General features: G+C 50.8%; 10 protein-coding genes across 11 annotated transcripts in view; 5 read left to right on the forward strand and 5 right to left on the reverse strand.

Moving 5' to 3' along the window:
• Window positions 1–506: 506 nt before the first annotated feature.
• TERG_02863 (uncharacterized protein) lies at window positions 507–1,838 on the reverse strand (the record flags this gene model as incomplete). The annotated part of the gene is made up of 4 exons (XM_003235763.1): window positions 507–1,041; window positions 1,106–1,220; window positions 1,310–1,743; window positions 1,816–1,838. The coding sequence occupies 4 exons, from the start codon at window positions 1,836–1,838 to the stop codon at window positions 507–509; spliced, it is 1,107 nt and encodes a 368-aa protein (XP_003235811.1).
• Window positions 1,839–2,287: 449 nt separating this feature from the next.
• Window positions 2,288–3,758, forward strand: TERG_02864 (uncharacterized protein; the record flags this gene model as incomplete). Of its 2 annotated transcripts, XM_003235764.1 has the most annotated exons (3): window positions 2,288–2,427; window positions 2,486–2,660; window positions 2,724–3,758. In XM_003235764.1, the coding sequence occupies 3 exons, from the start codon at window positions 2,288–2,290 to the stop codon at window positions 3,756–3,758; spliced, it is 1,350 nt and encodes a 449-aa protein (XP_003235812.1). The 2 variants fall into 2 exon arrangements, with proteins under 2 accessions (XP_003235812.1, XP_047605757.1); XM_047749463.1 differs by lacking the exon at window positions 2,288–2,427 and having other exon boundaries at window positions 2,568–2,660.
• A 339-nt stretch (window positions 3,759–4,097) lies between these two features.
• On the reverse strand, window positions 4,098–5,499 carry TERG_02865 (uncharacterized protein; the record flags this gene model as incomplete). Its single annotated transcript, XM_003235765.1, has 2 exons — window positions 4,098–5,320; window positions 5,382–5,499. The coding sequence occupies 2 exons, from the start codon at window positions 5,497–5,499 to the stop codon at window positions 4,098–4,100; spliced, it is 1,341 nt and encodes a 446-aa protein (XP_003235813.1).
• A 310-nt stretch (window positions 5,500–5,809) lies between these two features.
• On the forward strand, window positions 5,810–8,122 carry TERG_02866 (ribosome biogenesis protein ERB1; the record flags this gene model as incomplete). The annotated part of the gene is made up of 1 exon (XM_003235766.1): window positions 5,810–8,122. One exon carries the CDS (start codon window positions 5,810–5,812, stop codon window positions 8,120–8,122), a length of 2,313 nt encoding a protein of 770 aa, XP_003235814.1.
• Window positions 8,123–8,295: 173 nt separating this feature from the next.
• On the reverse strand, window positions 8,296–10,645 carry TERG_02867 (uncharacterized protein; the record flags this gene model as incomplete). Its single annotated transcript, XM_003235767.1, has 3 exons — window positions 8,296–10,215; window positions 10,277–10,528; window positions 10,586–10,645. The coding sequence occupies 3 exons, from the start codon at window positions 10,643–10,645 to the stop codon at window positions 8,296–8,298; spliced, it is 2,232 nt and encodes a 743-aa protein (XP_003235815.1).
• A 321-nt stretch (window positions 10,646–10,966) lies between these two features.
• Window positions 10,967–11,726, forward strand: TERG_02868 (uncharacterized protein; the record flags this gene model as incomplete). Its single annotated transcript, XM_003235768.1, has 3 exons — window positions 10,967–11,010; window positions 11,096–11,459; window positions 11,520–11,726. The coding sequence occupies 3 exons, from the start codon at window positions 10,967–10,969 to the stop codon at window positions 11,724–11,726; spliced, it is 615 nt and encodes a 204-aa protein (XP_003235816.1).
• Window positions 11,727–12,028: 302 nt separating this feature from the next.
• Window positions 12,029–12,813, reverse strand: TERG_02869 (uncharacterized protein; the record flags this gene model as incomplete). Its single annotated transcript, XM_003235769.1, has 2 exons — window positions 12,029–12,455; window positions 12,563–12,813. The coding sequence occupies 2 exons, from the start codon at window positions 12,811–12,813 to the stop codon at window positions 12,029–12,031; spliced, it is 678 nt and encodes a 225-aa protein (XP_003235817.1).
• A 480-nt stretch (window positions 12,814–13,293) lies between these two features.
• On the reverse strand, window positions 13,294–14,733 carry TERG_02870 (uncharacterized protein; the record flags this gene model as incomplete). The annotated part of the gene is made up of 1 exon (XM_003235770.2): window positions 13,294–14,733. The coding sequence occupies one exon, from the start codon at window positions 14,731–14,733 to the stop codon at window positions 13,294–13,296; it is 1,440 nt and encodes a 479-aa protein (XP_003235818.2).
• A 450-nt stretch (window positions 14,734–15,183) lies between these two features.
• On the forward strand, window positions 15,184–17,493 carry TERG_02871 (ubiquitin-binding protein CUE5). Its single transcript, XM_003235771.2, has 5 exons — window positions 15,184–15,618; window positions 15,721–16,042; window positions 16,109–16,384; window positions 16,444–16,728; window positions 16,801–17,493. The coding sequence occupies exons 1-5, from the start codon at window positions 15,598–15,600 to the stop codon at window positions 17,178–17,180; spliced, it is 1,284 nt and encodes a 427-aa protein (XP_003235819.1). The 5' UTR covers window positions 15,184–15,597; the 3' UTR covers window positions 17,181–17,493.
• Window positions 17,494–17,585: 92 nt separating this feature from the next.
• Window positions 17,586–17,747, forward strand: part of TERG_11911 (uncharacterized protein) — a gene marked incomplete at both ends in the record, with an annotated part of 411 nt that continues 249 nt past the window's right edge. Inside the window, one exon of the mRNA XM_047750951.1 lies at window positions 17,586–17,745. Within this exon, the coding sequence (XP_047605758.1) occupies window positions 17,586–17,745 (160 nt within the window). The remainder of the gene's footprint in view (window positions 17,746–17,747) is intronic.

Genomic DNA, 17,747 nt, shown 5'->3' on the forward strand with positions numbered 1-17,747 from the left:
AAGCTGATTTCCTATCTGGGACTTGGCAGGCTTTTTATCATCACGTGAAGTGGGATTTTGGTTCCAATATTCACATACAAAGTTCATGGCAAAGGAGATTCATTGAATGATGGCATTGGTTGGTAGAGAAAGCATAGAGAAGTAAAAAAGAGGATGAGATTCGCTTGCTTGACTGTTTAGTCTAAAAACTGTCTGGCAGATGGAGACGTCCACTTCATGGAGATAGCACGTTAAATAGATATCATGAAAAGAACCAGGAGAAGAGAAAGAGACCAAATAGAAGAAGTAGAAGAGAAAATCATCCATATCCCAGTCAGATAGATGCCTCAGCTCAAGCGCCAAATGACACGCTAACTCCTGGCTGATAACGCAGGAAGCTAACCAGAGAACTTCCACCAGCAGGTAGCCAGCCATGTGTTCCCCCTTTTTTCAATGCTTGCTTGTCCCTATTTGTTGATTTTTTTTTTTTTTTTCTTGTTAAATCTTACGGTTTTTCATGTGTGATATCAAGACTGCGAGGAGTGCTGAGCCCAGTGACCGGCAAGGGCTTCAGGTGGGATCTTCTCCTGCTTGGTGTAGATATCGATGAGGGGCTGCATGGGCTCGAGCTCCTTGTCTGACACTAGCTTGTAGTACTTGGCCACAGTGACAAAGTGGACGAAGCACATGTTGAGCACCTCGTGCTTGTTGATGTGCCAGAAGGGGTTCTCCCAGTGGCCGTGGTAGAGATGGGCGTAGCAGCGGAACATCTGCTTCATGATGCCCTGGCAGTCCTTGTAGAAGGTCGGCGGGAAGCCGCTCGACTTGCCGATCCAGTCCTGTGATGGGTCGCCGGCAGCCTGCTGCTGTGGCTGGCCGCTGGGGGCCTCTCCGTTGGCCTGCTCGGTGTAGCCAAAGGTGATGGGAGTTGCGGTGACGGGGTCAGTAGGAAACATGACTGGGTCGTGGATCTTGCTGACAATCCACTTTTCGACACGGTTGATGAACTTGGGCGCCGATATCCTTGCTGCCTTGCCGTCGACCAGCCAAGTGTACGTCAGACTGTATATTTGTTAGCATAGGAAAAAGAACCAGAGTTATACATTCACAGATTATATATACATACTTCCCGGCAGACATGGTGGGACATGTCATCTCGTTACAGATCGGGTACCCGGTGACACCGTTGATCTCCTGTATGACCTGCAGCATGCCATGGAGCAGACGGTTCTGTTCGACAACTGTAGACAAATATGTGTTAGCCGTGGGCTCTCCCTTGGATATCTGGCATGGGTAGATTTGGCAGATGAAACAGGGGGGAACAACTGACCCTGGTGAGCAAGCCACTCGCCGAGCTCGACGTTCTTCGGACAGGCACAGAGGGTCAGGAAGTTGCCCTTGACGTTGAGCGAGGCGTATTTCTCCTGGAAGAAGTACTTGATCGAGTCGCGCTGGTCGGGCTGAGCGGGCGGCTGGTCCATGGCCGATGGAGGGGCGGGCATTGCTGCTTGACCGTGGGGGAAGCCAGGCGAGAAGCCCGCGCCGTCGACCGTCCGCTGTAGGCTGCTGCCGCCATTGTTCCCGCTGTGAGTGTTGCTGCTGTTATTGTGGCCGCCGGGGCTGCTATTGTTGTTGTTATTGTTGGCGGCGGCGTTGCTGTTGATGCTGCCGCTGGGCGTGTTGCTGGCAGTGTTGCCGGCGCTGCTGGCGGCGGCGGCGGTGTTGTTGCTGCTCTTGTTCGACCCGCGACCGAAGCCCTGCCGCCTGCTGCAGTCAGTATTCGCACGCCAGGACAAGCGAAGCAGGGGAATCAAAGGCCCGTCGGAGGCCACTTACACGCTCTGGAAGAAGTTTGACATTGTCCGGGCGCACTGGGAGATCTGGCTGGTGAGATCCAGGGTCCTTTTGATAGCAGCAGCAGAGGGGGGTCAGAAGGGCAGAGGGCTGTCTGTCAGTCACTGGGAGGCCTCTCTGCTGTGTTTTCTCTCTTCTGCCTGTCCAGCTTCTTCTTCTTCTTTCTTCTTCTTCTGCTTCTTCCTCACTGCTGTACTGTTTCTGTCTTATATGCCGTGTCTGTTTTGTTATCATCCAGGGTGAAGCCAGCGTCTGTGACAAACCTTAGGCTTGACCTTTGAACCCATCTCGGATTTACTAAGGGCCGGTTTTCACCTCCAGACAGACAGCTTCATCTTTGACAGCTCCAGCCAGACAGACTAACAGACAGAGAGACAGCTGAGAGACGGTTCTTGTTGCTGCTATTGCCCTCTTCTTTTCACATAGTCAGTGTGGTGCATTTGCTGCCTCGACGATGGACGTGGACGAGTCGCCGCGAAAGGCGCAGGACGAGCTCGAGGACGAGGCCTTGGAGAACAGCCCGCCAGCGCTGGACGACGACGGCGACATGGGCCTGTTTGGCTCTGGAGACGAGGAGGAGGACGAGGAAGATGTGTAGGTTGCGCTGACTCCAGATACGCTGTGGTTGGGCAGATACTGACTGACTGGACAGGCAAGACAGACGGCGGAGGCTGGACGACGTCGAGCTCGACTCCGGCGACGACGAAGGGCGATACGACCGTGTCGGGTCTCCCATGGAAGAAGACGGCATGGACTACGGCCGGACACTGAATATCATGGACCTGAGCCTTGGACGAGCTCCTGAGCCAGAGACCACAGACGGACAGGTTGGTACCCACAGAAACCTCAACAGGGATACCGTCTAATACATGCTAATGTACTCCTCCTAGCTGTTCAATTGCGCTATTCCAAACTTCCTCTCGATAGAGTCTGAAGATTTCAACCCAGAAACATACGTTGCTCCGCCCTTTTCATCGGCCTCCACCTCGCTCTGTTGGAGGACCAGTCCAGACGGTAGCGAGCTCCAGTCCAATGCCAGGATAATACGCTGGTCAGATGGCTCCATGACCCTCCAGCTTGCCTCGAACCCAACAGAACAGTACCGGATATCATCCAAACCTCTCGCGCAGTCCAGCCGGCCCGGTAAGCGAGAAGAGTACGACCCCGATCTGGAGTCTCACACATACTTGGGTGTGGCAGCAGAAGCATCTTCGGTCATCCGTCTCACTTCGCGCATCACCGCCTCCCTCAGCATTCTCCCCTCCACAGTCGAGACAGACGATGCAGTGCAGAGACTGCAAGAGTCCCTCGCCGCAGCTTCACGAAGTGGCAAGAAGACCGCAGACGGATCCGTAGCAATCATCGAAGTCAAGCAGGATCCAGAGCTGGCGAAGAAGCAGGCCGAACAGGCTGAACGAGAGAAACTGCGTGAAGCCCGTAAGAGACAGGCTGCTGCTGAGCGAGAAGTTGATCGTGGCAGGCGAAGTACCGCCTTCCAGCGCTCGGGGGCAGCAGGTCTTACCATCGCCGGCCTCGAAGGAGACGAGGACATGGGTGTCGGTACCAAATCCCGTCCTGGAGCAAAGCGGCCCGGTGCTCGCAAACCCCGCCGTCGTGACGAGATTTATTCTGATGAAGAGGATGATTACGACCGGAGAGGCCGCACGCGTGAAGACGAGTATGATGAAGATGACGGGTTTCTGGTTGGAAGTGATGAGGAGCCTGAGATCGAAGAAGACGAGGATGAAGAGGAGGAAGAAGCAGAGGATGAAGACATGGACGCTGAGGGTGAGATTGATGACGACGTCCAGCCTGCGAAGCCCAGTGGTAAATCATCCAGGCCACAATCGCCCGGTCAGAAAGAGGCTTCACCCCAGGCACGGAAGAAGCACAGATACGTCGTTGATGACGACGACGATGAGTAGTCTCTACCTTCCATTCGATCTCTATTTCCCTCTCCTCTGCCCCTATCTACCTAACTCCTGATTTCCCTCCTGATACCACAGTTGTTACCAACACCCATCGAATTCAAAACTAATAGACAAACTGCCAAAAAAAATATACCAAATATGGAGAATACCCAGATACTCAATGGTGCATGCACATGTATTCTAGCTATGAGAAAAGTGAATGACAATATAAAAGGTTATACTACAACCACGAGTTGAATATGCATAACCCCTACCCCCAGCAGGAGTCGACTGAAAATATATATACTTAATGCTAAGTATGTACTACCAACACTCTATTTACAGCCGGAAAAGTTAGTTTCTATTCTGTAACTCCTCTGCACTGAATCCGAACCGTTCAATGATCTGTCTCGCATTACCAGCTATCCGCAAACACAGGAAATCAGGAGCTTTCGACTCGCTGGCCGTATCATCAGTGAAAGCGGCAGCCGCCTTAGTTGATGAAAAACCGTTTTCATCTTCCTGTGGACAACTAGGATTAACCAGCGGCAGTCGCTCAGCATGCCACCGCCTCTGTCGCGCCTCCATCTCCTCTACCAGCCCGAGCACATTCGGGCTTTCTTCACATTGGCTCTGCACAAGCGGTGCCTTGGGAGGGGTTGCGTGCCCTATCACACTATACCGTACTAGCTCACGCAGCCAGTTCTTGAAGTAGACAGTTCGGGCTGCTTCTTCAGTCGGTAATGAGTCAAGAGAGGCCCGGTCAAGGGTTTCCATTGCCAGCTGTTGGCCATCCCGTAACAACATCTCGAGCCATGAATTGGCTATGCAGGTGAGCAAGGTGCCCAGTAGCATCAGGTTCTGAACTGCAGAACTATAAGCAGTAGGACAGACGTTACATCTAAGGACCCCAATGGCGATCTTAGAGGCGTTGTAAAGTGTTGTCAGTGTGTTGGGGGAGAGGGGGAATGAGTTAAGTGTTGCAAGGGAGCTTAGGGATAGGTATAGGTGGGACAGACAGGAGCATGGTGCTAGTACCTGGGGAAAACCTGACGGGCCAGAGCTGGTGGTATTTGTGCTTGTATTTGTACTTGTGGATGTTGAAGTTGTATTTGTATCCGTGCTTGTGCTTGGTGTCATTCCTGGTGTGGGTGCAAGCATCGATGAGATAGCAGAATAGTCTATGTCTCTAGGTATTGTTGCCGCAGGTGTAGCTGTAGGTTGCCCTGCTGTAGCATTTGGTAGAAACCCACTACTTCCTAACAAGGGTCCATCACTCATGAACGGCCCAGGTCGAATGTCATACGTATTCTGCATGAAGGTCTTGTAGATTGCAGGGCACATGTTGCTGGCTTCCAGTGCTCCCAGCGCATCCGGTGTGCCATAGGCCAGTCTAGGGTCTTCAGCAGTCAACCCCACACTCGGAGATCCTGTTCCATTGCCGAGTGCAGCTAGACTGCCATATGTTTTGGGTGGTCTGCCCATCGGCTTCTGAAACGAATAATGGCAGTATAGGCCATGTCTATAGCACCGGGTACACCCGTCTGCTTCCCCCGTGCACTTTAACTTTCGTTTTCCTAATGAATGTTAGTATCCTCTTTGAAAATGACTTAGGATTACTACGGAGTAAACACTCACGACACTCATCACAGGCCGCATGTCTCTTGGGCGTTTCTTCCAGCTGCCTAGATTGCCGGGTTGCCTCCCTGATGGCCTCGTCCAGCCAATTAACGCCCCCCTGCTCTGCGCCTGCCATCGGTCTAAATTCCAGCCACAACTATATAGTAGACTGGGATATTTTATCCTGCTAGTACGGAGTACTATCTGTCGCTCAATAATAATGTAGCAAATATTGGATAACTGGTTGAAAGTTGTCTTTTCTTTTTTTGGCTTCCTTCGACCTTTTGATGTCATCGTCAGATTTAACTTCTTATATAAGCAACTTCCTTCCTGGGCCCACTTTTTTGCTCGACTTTAAGAAAAAAAAATCTACAAAAAAGTCAATGAAAAGAAGAAGCAGGAGAAGAACAGGCGAAAAGGAGGCCAGACAGTGGGAGATTCTAAAGATGGCGCCGTTGACGGAGTCTAAGAAGCGCAAGGCTGTCACAAAAGACGTTGAATCAGACACTCATGCCGTTTCTGGAGAGGAATTTCGCTTCGATTCATCCGGCTCAGAGAGCTCAGACGAGGAATCAGAGATTGAGCTGATAGACGACTTCAGTGACGAGAGCGAAGACGAGTCAATAGACAGTAATCTGGTCTCGAAGGGGGAGTTGCCGGTTCACACTAGGAATGGAAAGCTAGGAGAATCGGGTGATGTTGTGGTTCAGGATTCAGAGGACGAAGATGAAGAGACTGTCAACTACCGCATAACGAAAGACGCAAATGGCAACGATAGGTACATTTACGATGAGATAAACCCCGATGATAACTCGGACCTGTCCGAAGTCGACGAGGAGGCCAACACGATTGGCAATATCCCTACTTCTTTTTATGACGCCTACCCACATATCGGATATAACATCAATGGAAAGAAGATCATGCGCCCAGCTAAGGGGGAGGCATTGGATGCGCTGCTTGATACGATTGAAATACCCAAGGGATGGACTGGACTGACCGACCCGGACACGGGCAAGCCTTTGCAATTGAGCCAGGATGAGCTCAAACTGCTCAGCAAACTCCAGATGAACGAGGTCACTCAGGATGGGTATGACCCGTACCAGCCCACAGTTGAATACTTCACAAGCAAGGAGGAGATTATGCCACTGAGCGCTGCTCCTGAGCCGAAGAGGAGATTCGTACCATCAAAACACGAAGCCAAGCGAGTGATGAAGATAGTAAAGGCGATTCGAGAGGGAAGAATATTGCCATACAAACCACCGGCAGAAGAAGACGAATCTCAGGATAGCATTCAAACATTTGATCTATGGGCCAACGAGACACCCCGAGATGACCACCCTATGCATATACCCGCACCAAAGCTACCACCGCCAGGGTACGAGGAGAGTTACCATCCTCCTCCCGAGTATCTTCCTGATGAGAAGGAGAGACGGGAATGGGAGAAACAGGACCCAGAGGACCGTGAAAAGTCTTTTTTGCCTAGAGACTACGGCTCGCTCAGGAAAGTTCCTGGGTTCGAAGCTTTTGTCAAGGAGAAATTCGAACGTTGTCTTGACCTGTACCTGGCACCCAGAGTTCGCAGGAATAAGCTAAATATTGATCCAGAGAGTTTGCTTCCAAAATTGCCCAGTCCCGAGGAGCTGAAACCCTTCCCAACTACCTGCTCAGCACTATTCCGTGGTCATAAGGGACGCGTCCGGAGTGTTGCTGTTGATCCAACAGGACTCTGGTTAGCCAGCGGTGGAGATGATGGAACTGTTCGAGTATGGGAACTTCTAACAGGCCGTCAACTCTGGAGTGTGCAATTGAACGATGAAGGGCCCGTCAATGTTGTTCGGTGGAGACCTGGAAAGGACGCTGTTGTGCTATCTGCAGCAACGGGGGATGCTGTACATCTTATTATACCAGATATCCTGAGCCCCGAACTTGAATCAGCCAGTCTTGACGTCGTAGATGCTGGATGGGGTTACTCTTCCACAGCATCCAAGAACTCTCAGAACAGCGAGCAGAAAGGATCCAAAGTTCAATGGGCCCGGCCTCTACCCTCCCTCGCTGAAAACGGGGTATATGCGACTATCCCACTGGGATATGTCGTTAAATCCATATCATGGCATCGACGTGGTGATTACTTTGTCACCGTTTGCCCCGCGTCAGCAACTCCCGCCTCCCTCGCAATTGCTATCCATACCCTTTCCAAACACTCGACACAATACCCATTCCGCAAACGGCTCAAGGGAGGTGGTCCTCCCCAGGTAGCCCATTTCCACCCAGCAAAACCTATCCTCTACGTCGCCAACCAACGCGTAATTCGATCCTACGACCTTACTCGCCAATCTTTGCTCAAGATCTTACAGCCCGGTGCCCGCTGGATTTCTTCTTTCGATATTCATCCGACTTCATCTGTTACCTCAGGGGATAACCTGATTGTTGGATCGTATGATCGTCGTCTGCTATGGCATGACGTGGACCTATCTGATCGGCCGTATAAGGCCCTACGCTACCATACCAAGGCTATTCGTGCTGTGAAATACCATCCTCGATATCCTCTCTTTATCGATTCTAGTGATGACGGTCTTCTTCAGATCTTCCACGGCAGTGTAACGGGAGATCTTATGAGCAATGCGAATATTGTTCCATTAAAAGTCCTTCGTGGCCATAAGGTTGTTGGGGATTTGGGTGTGTTGGATGTTGACTGGCATCCTAGGGAGGCATGGTGTGTCAGTGCCGGCGCAGATGGTACATGTAGACTTTGGATGTAGTTTAGAGAGGAAAAAAGGGCCCAATTGAAGCACCAATCTATACTTAGAGTCAATCTAACAAATTCTTTTGGCAACGAAGAGGGTCTAGTCTATTTTATTGCAAAAAAAAAGGGGGGGGGGTATCAATATGCAATGCAAAAATTTAATCGAACAGCGCGATTTATTTTCCATAACTAAAAAGCACTACCACCTCCCCAGTGCTTCTTAAGGCTTTCATATTTCTTCATATCCGTTACACTAGGCCGTATCTCTCGCTTTGCAGCAACAAAGTCTTCGAATTTAATTGTATCTCTTCTCTTAATCGCGGAATAACCCGCTCGCCGTAGTAAAGAGCCCAGGTCCGCTCCGCTAAACCCTTCGCATGATCGAGCAAGCTCTGCTAGCTCATCTGTCATTTCAATAGGCAATTTTCGTATGAGTGTCCGTAGCACTTCTGCTCGCTCGTCTCGTCCTGGCAAGTTCACGAACAACAGTGTTTCAAGGCGACCAGGACGCAGCATGGCTGGATCAATTATATCAGGCCTGTTGGTAGCAGCTATCACATATATACCGTTTCTCGAGCTTCCAAGCCCGTCAAGCTCTGTAAGTAGCGTATTAACGACGCGTGCCGACGCTTCTGACATGGTATCATCCCGTCGAGGGACCAGAGCATCTAGTTCATCGAAAAAGATTACACATGGAATCGAAGACCGGGCTCGAGAGAAAACCTGTCGAACAGCACGTTCAGACTCTCCCACATACTTGTTAAGTAATTCAGGACCCTTGATGCTAATGAAGTTTGCTCGAGACTCATTGGCCACAGCCTTTGCAAGCAGAGTCTTACCACAACCCGGTGGACCCCAGAGTAAGACACCGGTAGGTGCAGATATTCCGACTCGAGAGTAAATCTCAGGGTTTCGTATCGGTTCGACAATGGCTGTAACAAGTTCTTCGCGTACAGAGCCAAGGGATCCAATATCAGCCCAGGTGGTGGCAGGGATAGTTGCAAACCCTTCTCGTTTGGAAGACGGTTGAATCTTGGGAAGAGCAGTGAGGAAGTCTTCGTTGGACACGTATATCTGCGGATCAGCTTCGTGAGGTGTCTCACGGGCACGCTTTATGAGCTGGCGCAGTTCCATAACTTTCTTGCTCACTCCAACCGGAGGTAGTTCTTCAATATCCATTTCTTCGCCAGTAGCGGATTTTAACAGATCTAGGTACCGTTTTATAGCAGCGGTTGCAGCAGTCGAAACCAAGTCGTTCAAGTCAGCGCCAACAAAGCCCGCAGTCCCCTTTGCAAGGAATTTAAAATCCAGGTCATCCGCCAGATTCATTTCCCTAGTTAAAGCCCGGAGGATCTGTTCTCTTACGGGCTCGCTGGGTACTGTCAGGTTGATTTCCTTATCAAATCGGCCTCCACGGCGCAATGCAGGATCAAGGCTGTCGGGACGGTTGGTAGCTGCCAACACAATTACGGGTTTCCCGTCGGTTTTCGCCAAAGCCAAGTCGTCCATACAGGTGAGCAGTTGGGCAACAATCCGTTTCTCCATTTCCCGCTGTGCACTCTCACGCTTCGGCGTGATAGCATCAATTTCATCCATAAATATTAGACAGGGCGCCACCTTCTTGGCTTCTTCAAAGTAATCACGCAGTGCTTTTTCTGATTCACCGGACATCCCTGAGATTATTGATGGCGCAGATATCGCAATGAAGGGCACCCCTAACTCAGCCGCAAACGCATTGGCGATCATTGTTTTACCACAACCAGGCGGTCCATGAAGCAGTACTCCTCGAGGAGGTTGTACGTTTGATGCAGAAAATATCTGTGGCCGTGTCATTGGAAGAACAATCAGCTCTTCTAGTTGCTGGATGACATCGTCCACCCCTCCCAGATCAGCCAAGCTCACATGTGATGGCGGCGATTTATCAATTGAGCTCTCTGGTTTTCGTCTTTTCGGTGCCGATTCCCCCCCTACTACGCGACGTTTGCTTGCTGTCACCCGTGTCGAAGATATATCTGGTGTTATGTTTTCTGAACCCTTCTGCGGGGACGATACAGATTTGGCCTGAGGCGCCCACATGTTCACGATGCTCTTATTGAGACCATTTAGTTCCTAAAAGCATTGTTAGACCATGACAGAGCATACGCAGATGGAGTCGTCAGAAGATCAATACCTCAGGTTGTTTGGTCTCCTCGAGGCCATCAAAGTCTCCCTCTATAATATCAGCATCGTCTTCTGCTGCTCGGTCCTGTTTCAATAATTCCAGCACCCTTTCAATGCTATCTTCCAACACCTTCTTTGGCCTGCGATTTAAAACTGAATTTGATCGCCGTAATTTATCGTATAAAATATGCGTATATAAAGGCAGAGGCTCCCCTGTTCCTTCCAGGTGCTGTTCATCCAGCCTGCGGATTGCCTGGTATATCTGGAGCGCTTTCCATTAGTTCAATTGATAACGTCACATGCTGCGAACTTGGCATACTTCTTTATCGAGACCATGTCCCAGGCTTGTCGACTTGTTTCCGCGGTGCCTCGGAGCCATTATCAATTCCCAGCACCGTCTAATACCCTCTCATCCATCCACAACTTCGTCTTCCAAATAATTCACCAAAAGAGAGAAAAAAAAAAAGAAAAAGAAAAAAATAAATATAAATTTAAGCTTTCGGCATTTCATTTTTCCCGAAGAGCGACTCAAACTTTAAATGCCCGCTTATCGATAAGCTCACGCTTCAACCAGAAAGTCACCTGCAGCAATTTGAGCAACGTTGGCAACTTCGACGACGGCGAGGACAAAGCTGTAAACTGCAATGAAAGAGGAGGATGTCAGGGCTATCCCGGGAACGGAAGAACGGATATAACAAATATGGGGAACACAGGGAGCACACATAAGATTTCTGCGCAAGATAAGTATGTTTCTGCCTTGTGCTGCCGAACGTCATTGCCCACCCGGCAGACCCTCATGAACAGACTTGACTGATTGGAGCTAAACCAGAGCCATACTTGACCTGAAGAACCAACGAGACAAGCTTCATCAGTATCAGAAGCGGATAACGGTTCTTACGGATCGTGAGACCGAGATCGCCAAGCAATGTCTTGCGCGGAACGACCGTCCTCGGGCACTATTAGCTCTACGAAGGAAGAAATACCAGCAGTCTCTACTAGAAAAAACCGATCTACAGCTTGAGCAGTTGGAGAAGTTGACTGGTAGTGTAGAGTTTGCGTTGGTACAGAAGGATATCCTGTTTGGTTTGAGCCAGGGCAACAAGGTGTTGCAGGCTATACATCGTGAAATGGGCGGTATAGAAGGCGTTGAGAAACTCATGGGTGAAACAGAGGAAGCAAGAGCTTATCAAGAGGTAAGATCAGTGATACATAGTTGGCTTTTATGTGGCTTGAATTCTAACGGTTGCATTTAGGAAATCTCTCAGCTCCTAAAGGGGCAAATTTCCAACCAGGACGAAGAGGAGGTAGAGGATGAACTTGAGAAGCTTGAGCTTCAAGTAACAAACAGAGTGAAGCTTCCCAGTGCGCCGACAACCACATTGGAGAATGAGGCAGAACAAGCGCAGGAATCGGAACCTGCAAGAGCTCCTGCTAGAGTTCGAGAAACTATTGCGGAGTAGCAGCAAGGTGGCCGTTGGGAGGATATTTCTTTCACTTTATTAACCTTAGACTTGCATAGCGACATCTGCCGGAGTTTCAGGACTCTCTGCATTGTTGGACTGCATTTGATGCGCTCTCTAACTATATGTGTATATGTATATATATACAGTCGAGACACCTACGGGAATTTAGACCAAGGGCGGAATGGAAATTGTAGATTTCATCTGAATGTGCTTTAGCTAAGGAGGCCTGCAAAAGTCTAGCGTTTTAAGTCATTAACATGAGAAGATCGCTGAATGTCGACCGAAGACAGAATTTCTAATCACTTTCCAGTTCCGATGGTCTTGCCAACTCCATCAACCCCCTGGATCACAGTATGATCCTTCGGGTTCGCAGCGGCTTCGTACAGGAAAGTAATTGGCTCTTTATTCAAAGCCAAAAAATCACCCTTGAAGCCCACATATCCAACTTTCGTAACGTCCTCCTCACCGTGACTCCAGTTGTCTTCAAAAAATAGCGTGATTGACGTGGTTCCGTTCCAGAGTGCTCTGTTCAATGGCATTTCTATCACATCTGCCTGAGAACCGGTAAGGGACTGAGGTACAGAAATAGTCTGAGTGGGTGCAAGGTCTGCAGCAGTGGAGAAGTCCATGTCGGGTCTGTTTCTAAATAGCTTGACTGTGTTTGGAGCCGAAGGGGACGGCGCAGCGTACAGCAGAACAGAATGTAACTTTACTTGTCCCGTGAATCTATATCAAGTCAGCATCGAGTTTGACTCTGGGATAGTTTTTCTTCTTAGTGGATATTGTTTGGAGAGTATGGTTTGTACGATGGGTATGCTAGGGGTATCACTGACGGAACATGCATGAGCAGCTGTTCATCGGCATCACTTTCAAGCTGAGGCTCCTCGTCTAGTCGTTGATCCCATGTCTTCTTGACAATGGCGGCACCAGCCTTCGGCTCAGATTCGTTCATGGTCACGATCTTGTCGAAGTCAACCTGCTTGTAGAGGAGAGACTGCAGGGCGGGGGTGATATCATTGCTGTGATCATGGCCGGCTTCACCGTGACAGCCATGGTCGTCGCCGTGATGGTGATGATGAGGCATCTTGACCGTCTGATTACGCGTGTATATACTGTTGACGCGGTAGGGTATATATTTGAACGGGTTGATGGCGTTCGCGGGATGTTTTAAATTCAAAGTGATGGTTTTGGCCAATTTAGCAACAATATTTAATTTCTCCACGATAAATAACCAAATATCCGCTATTTTCAACAGCAACCACCACTTTTGACAGGAAACAAGTTATTATGGAAATAGAATACACTCATTAGGATATGATTTTTATTCTATATATCTATGGCATCCCTACATGGAATCTTGACCATCCACAGGGTACGTATGATAAACGGCGTTAATTCAAGTCTACTTCTTAACCTCATAATACTCCGGCGCATATTCTGATAACCAAGCCTTCTCTATCTTGGTGACATCCCTGATAAATGATTTTGTTCCCGTTTGCAATATCTCATTGAAAATAACCCATTCAGCTTTTCGGTTCTACCAGTCAAGTCAGTATTCATAAGCTCAGAGCCTGAGGAGAGAAAAACTTACAAACATCAGTGAGCTCGGGTGAGCATGTAAAGTTATCCCTCCCGTAATACTCCTGAATGTCCCGTCGGGCTGCATTTTAGCTGCGTGAGCGAAGAAGCCCGTCGTGAGACACCGTTGGATTTGCTCGGTGGTAGCAGCCTGTCTTCTAGCCATATCGATTCCAAAACGCTTTAGATGGTTTTCAAGCTGGACTCGAATACTAACTGCCTTCATCATGGATTTATGAATGAGCGATTGATCCCTGCACCATTTGGCTTCCTTTCTCCCCTTGGTGACGAAGGCCTGGTAGATGTTGAGATACGTCAAGTGGTCGCCTTCTTCGACAGCAAATTGACGGATGGATGGCGATATGCCTCTTTTCTCATCCTGGTTGAACCAGATGCTATCCTGCAGCGTGGTCATTGCAGCTATAGACAGTATTTCGTCCAGGCAGCCGAATTTGGTCGAGCTGAGAAGCACTTTTGCCATCATGGGGTTGACGGGTAATTCGGCCATCTGGATGCCGAGCGGCTTGGTGAGTTTGGCATAGTCGTCTATGGCGCCTAGGGAGGAGAGAAGCTGGAATGCTCGGACGAAAAGCTCCGAGGGCGGGGAGGATATATAGTCGAATCGAACAACGTTGTCGATACCTAAGGATTTGAGCTGGAGTATGATGGGGGCAAGGTTTGCGCGCTGGATTTCAGGGGTGGTCTCCTGTGGCAGGGATAGGAAAGATTGTTCGGTATATAGTCGGAAGCATTTGCCTGGGCGGGTCCTTCCTGCACGGCCGGCACGTTGTGTGGCGGAGGCCTTCGAGATGGGCACAGTAGTTAGCTTTTCGATACCGGTGGATGGATCATAGGCTCGCAGTTTGGAAAAGCCGCAGTCGACGACGTATACGATGCCTTCGATGGTGACTGATGCCTCGGCCACGTTGGTAGAGACGATGACTTTGCGAGTGTTTTCGGGAGCAGGTTCGAAGGCCGAGAGTTGCTGGTCGGCTGTTAGGCCGGCATAAAGGGGCACTGGGAGGAGAGCTTGCGCCTTCTGGGGTAAAAGTGCAGCCTGTTCTGATATCTGCTGGGTAACGGATACGATTTCTTCTCTGCCGGTGAGAAAGAGGAGTATGTCTCCCTCGGGCTCGGTGGCATGGATATCAAAGACGGTCTTTATGGCGCGCTCGACGTAGTCTTCTGCAGGAGACTCCAGGTACAGGCAGTCAACGGGGTACATTTTCCCGTCTAGAGTGATAATTCTTGCAGTTTCATTGTCTTCGGCGGCACCCTGTCCGGCAAAGAACTGCATGTAGTCTTCAGCTTTGAGCGTGGCACTGCTGACGACGATGCGTAGTTCCGGCCTTCGCTTCCTGATCTTCTTGAGCACACCGAGCAGCACATCTGTACTGACTGAGCGTTCATGCGCCTCGTCGACCATAATAACAGAATACCGAGACAACAATGGGTCCACGAGCGCTTCTCGCAACAGTAGTCCATCTGTCACGAACTTGATGCGTGTCGAGGCCGAAGTGACATCCTCAAACCTGATGGAGTACCCGACCTCTTGACCGAGCTGGCATCCTGTTTCTCCTGCCACGCGAGCTGCAACCGACGTCACTGCAACTCGACGGGGCTATACATCGTATCTTTGTTAGTATATCTGTTTGGTAGCTGTGTGTTAAGAAGACGAGACTCACCTGAGTGATGGCAATCTGCTTCCCACCGCCGCACCATCCGGCCTGGTCGAGAAACTGCGGCAGCCGGGTGGTCTTCCCGCTGCCAGTCTCGCCGACCAGGACAACGACGGGGTATTTTTCAATGGCATAGAGCAGGCTTTGTCTGTGTCTTGCTATGGGCAGCAGCTCTGTGGGCTTGTACAGCGCAGCCACGAACTGCCCGGGGGTATCAAATGCGTCCATCGCAGGTCGAGCAAGCAGCAACTGGCATGTCGCCTGTGATTGAGTGTCTATACCATCCTAGACATGGCTGGTTGTATCCTATCCTTGTCCGCAGCCAGGAGATGTAGATGTAGATGTAGATTCTCTTTTTGAGTTGTCTTCGGGGCGTTCTTGATCGAGTGTTATTCGCTGACGTAAGCGATTTGATGGCGTCACAAGTTTTGACTTAGTAAAAAAAAAAGCAGAGAAGAAGAACGACAACAAGCAGAAGCAAAGAGAGGAAGAAGAAGAGAATCAGACAAAACTACTTGACAGCGGCATAATTGAGACGGAGAGTGATATTGCTGTTTTACTGGGACGCTGAGAGTGATACAGGACCAGCCGAGAAGTGACAGCCAGCCAGCATGGCAGAGACAGACCGAGCAGTGCGTATCTACCAGGCAGCATATTTACTTACAGCTACCAGCCCCTCGCCCGGACGACGGAGAGATAGAAGACCGGAATACTGACGAGCTGACTGCGTTTAGACAAGCACTCCGAAGAAAGCAACGGGACTGAACCCTGAGTCGCCGACGACGGCTCGCCCGCTGGACTTTGACGACGAGCCGCAGGAGACGGGCCTGACATCCACCAACACCACCACCACCACCACCAGCCGGCCGTCTTCGCAGCTCAACCTGGCTGCGAACATGCAGAACCAGAGCCAGGGACAGCCTCGCACACCGAATCCGTACCAGAGGATAATTGACGACCTCAAGGAGGCGTTCCCCAACATCGACGCGCCGGTGATAAAGGCGGTGGTGGTAGCGAGTGATGGAAACGTCGAGCGGGCATTCAATGCATTGCTGGGTGGGGACTCTGATATAGAAACTGCGGGAGAGAAAAAGATGGGATGCTAACTAGTGGTGCGCGCAGGCATGTCTGATCCGGACGCACAGGAGGAAGTACGGCCGGCGGTGCCCCCTCGACCGAGCGCTGGCGGGGTAGCTACATCGACGACGCAGAGCCAGCTGGAGGACGACGAACGGTATGCGCGCCAGCTGGCCGAGCACTACAGCGGCGCGGACCAGAGACGAGGGTACCAGCAGCAGCCGTCGTCGTCGATATGGGACCACGGCCCGGCGTCGGGGCAGAGGGGTCAGGGGCTGAAGCCGAACGAGCTCTACGATAAGGAACACAGCTTCCTTGACGGTGCGTATGACTTTTGCGGGAAAGCTATTATTTGGTGATGCTGATGGATATTGGAACAGACGACCTGCCGATTATCAAGGAGAATATCCGCAAGGGGTTCCTGGAGACGCAGTCGCGGGTGAACAGCTGGGTGGAGAACTTCAAAAGACGGCTTGACGGGGAGGAGTCTGACGAGGATGCGCAGTACGGCCACAGCCAGAGACAGTATGGGCAGAGACAGCAGCAGCAGCAGCAGCAGCAGTACGGCTACCCGAACCGCCGCAGCGTAGACCGCGAGAGATACGACGCCGATCCGCATGTCCTGGGCGACGACTTTTCCTCTCTCGAGCTACGAGACAACGAGGGTACGTATACATCATATTATGCATTATATTCCATGATAGTTGTATAGCTGTATGCTAATAAGGTTATGATAGTGCCTCCGCCTCGCCCTCCACGCCCGCAGGCCAACCCAGACCTGTTCAAGAGCAAGAGCGCCTCTGCCTCGCCCGACCGACGCAAGGTATCCTTCCAGGAGGGCCCGCCCGAAGAGATCCAGGACTCGTTCTCAGCCAACACCAGCAGCAACGCCAACAACGCCAGCGGCACCGCCAGCAGCAACGCGAATACCAGTGCTGGCGCCCGCAGCACGGCCAACAAGTCGAGCAAGTGGCAGCCGCTGTCGACCGTGGAGCCGTCTCCCGTGGCAGACAACGACCCGTTCAGCCTGGGAGACAGCGATGACGAGCGGGAGAGCAAGGCAAAGGAGGTCAAGGGCGAGGATGCCGCGAAGAAGGCCGAGAAGACGAGTACATAGCGGGTAGCCATATCAACCTCTAATTCCCTTGTAAATACCAGTCCATGATTCCCAAACATAATATCGTATCGAGTACGCATTGTATCGTGCCAGACATCCTGTCGACTACCGCTCATCGTCTGCCTCGACTCTCCTGAGCTCCTTGATCACATTCTAGCAGGTCAGCCGGCGCTCGGCCATGGTTGTATAGGGGTAGACTCACTGCCAGCGCCTCCGGGTTGACGCCGTTTTCTATCAGCGAGACGCAGAGAGACAGCTCCGTCCGGTCCAGATGCGTATTCTATAATATCAATCTGTCAGTCTCTCTCTCTCTCTCTCTCTCTCTCTCTCTCTCTCTCTGTGTGTGTGTGTGTGTGTGTGTGTGTCTGTCTGTAGGTCATCTCTTACCAGCAGCGTTGAGATCTCATGCAGGATGTCGATGACTTCCCGCGCCGCCTGCCTCTTGTCGTCCTGCGGCGGCATCTTCTCTCTCTCTCTTCTCTAGCAGGTCTCTTGTCTCTTCGTGTCTGTCTTTTCTTCTTCTTCTTCTTCTATCCTGTCTCTTCCACTGTCTTCATGTCTCATGTC

Source organism: Trichophyton rubrum (assembly GCF_000151425.1).
Source record: "Trichophyton rubrum CBS 118892 genomic scaffold supercont2.3, whole genome shotgun sequence".
Classification (NCBI taxonomy): Eukaryota; Fungi; Ascomycota; class Eurotiomycetes; order Onygenales; family Arthrodermataceae; genus Trichophyton; species Trichophyton rubrum.

Coding starts and splice junctions, on each gene's coding strand:
- TERG_02871 (XM_003235771.2), top strand. CDS start 15,598: ATGGCAGAGACAGACCGAGCA. Junction 15,619..15,720: donor TGGCAGAGACAGACCGAGCA/GTGCGTATCTAC, acceptor GACTGCGTTTAG/ACAAGCACTCCGAAGAAAGC. Junction 16,385..16,443: donor GGAACACAGCTTCCTTGACG/GTGCGTATGACT, acceptor ATATTGGAACAG/ACGACCTGCCGATTATCAAG.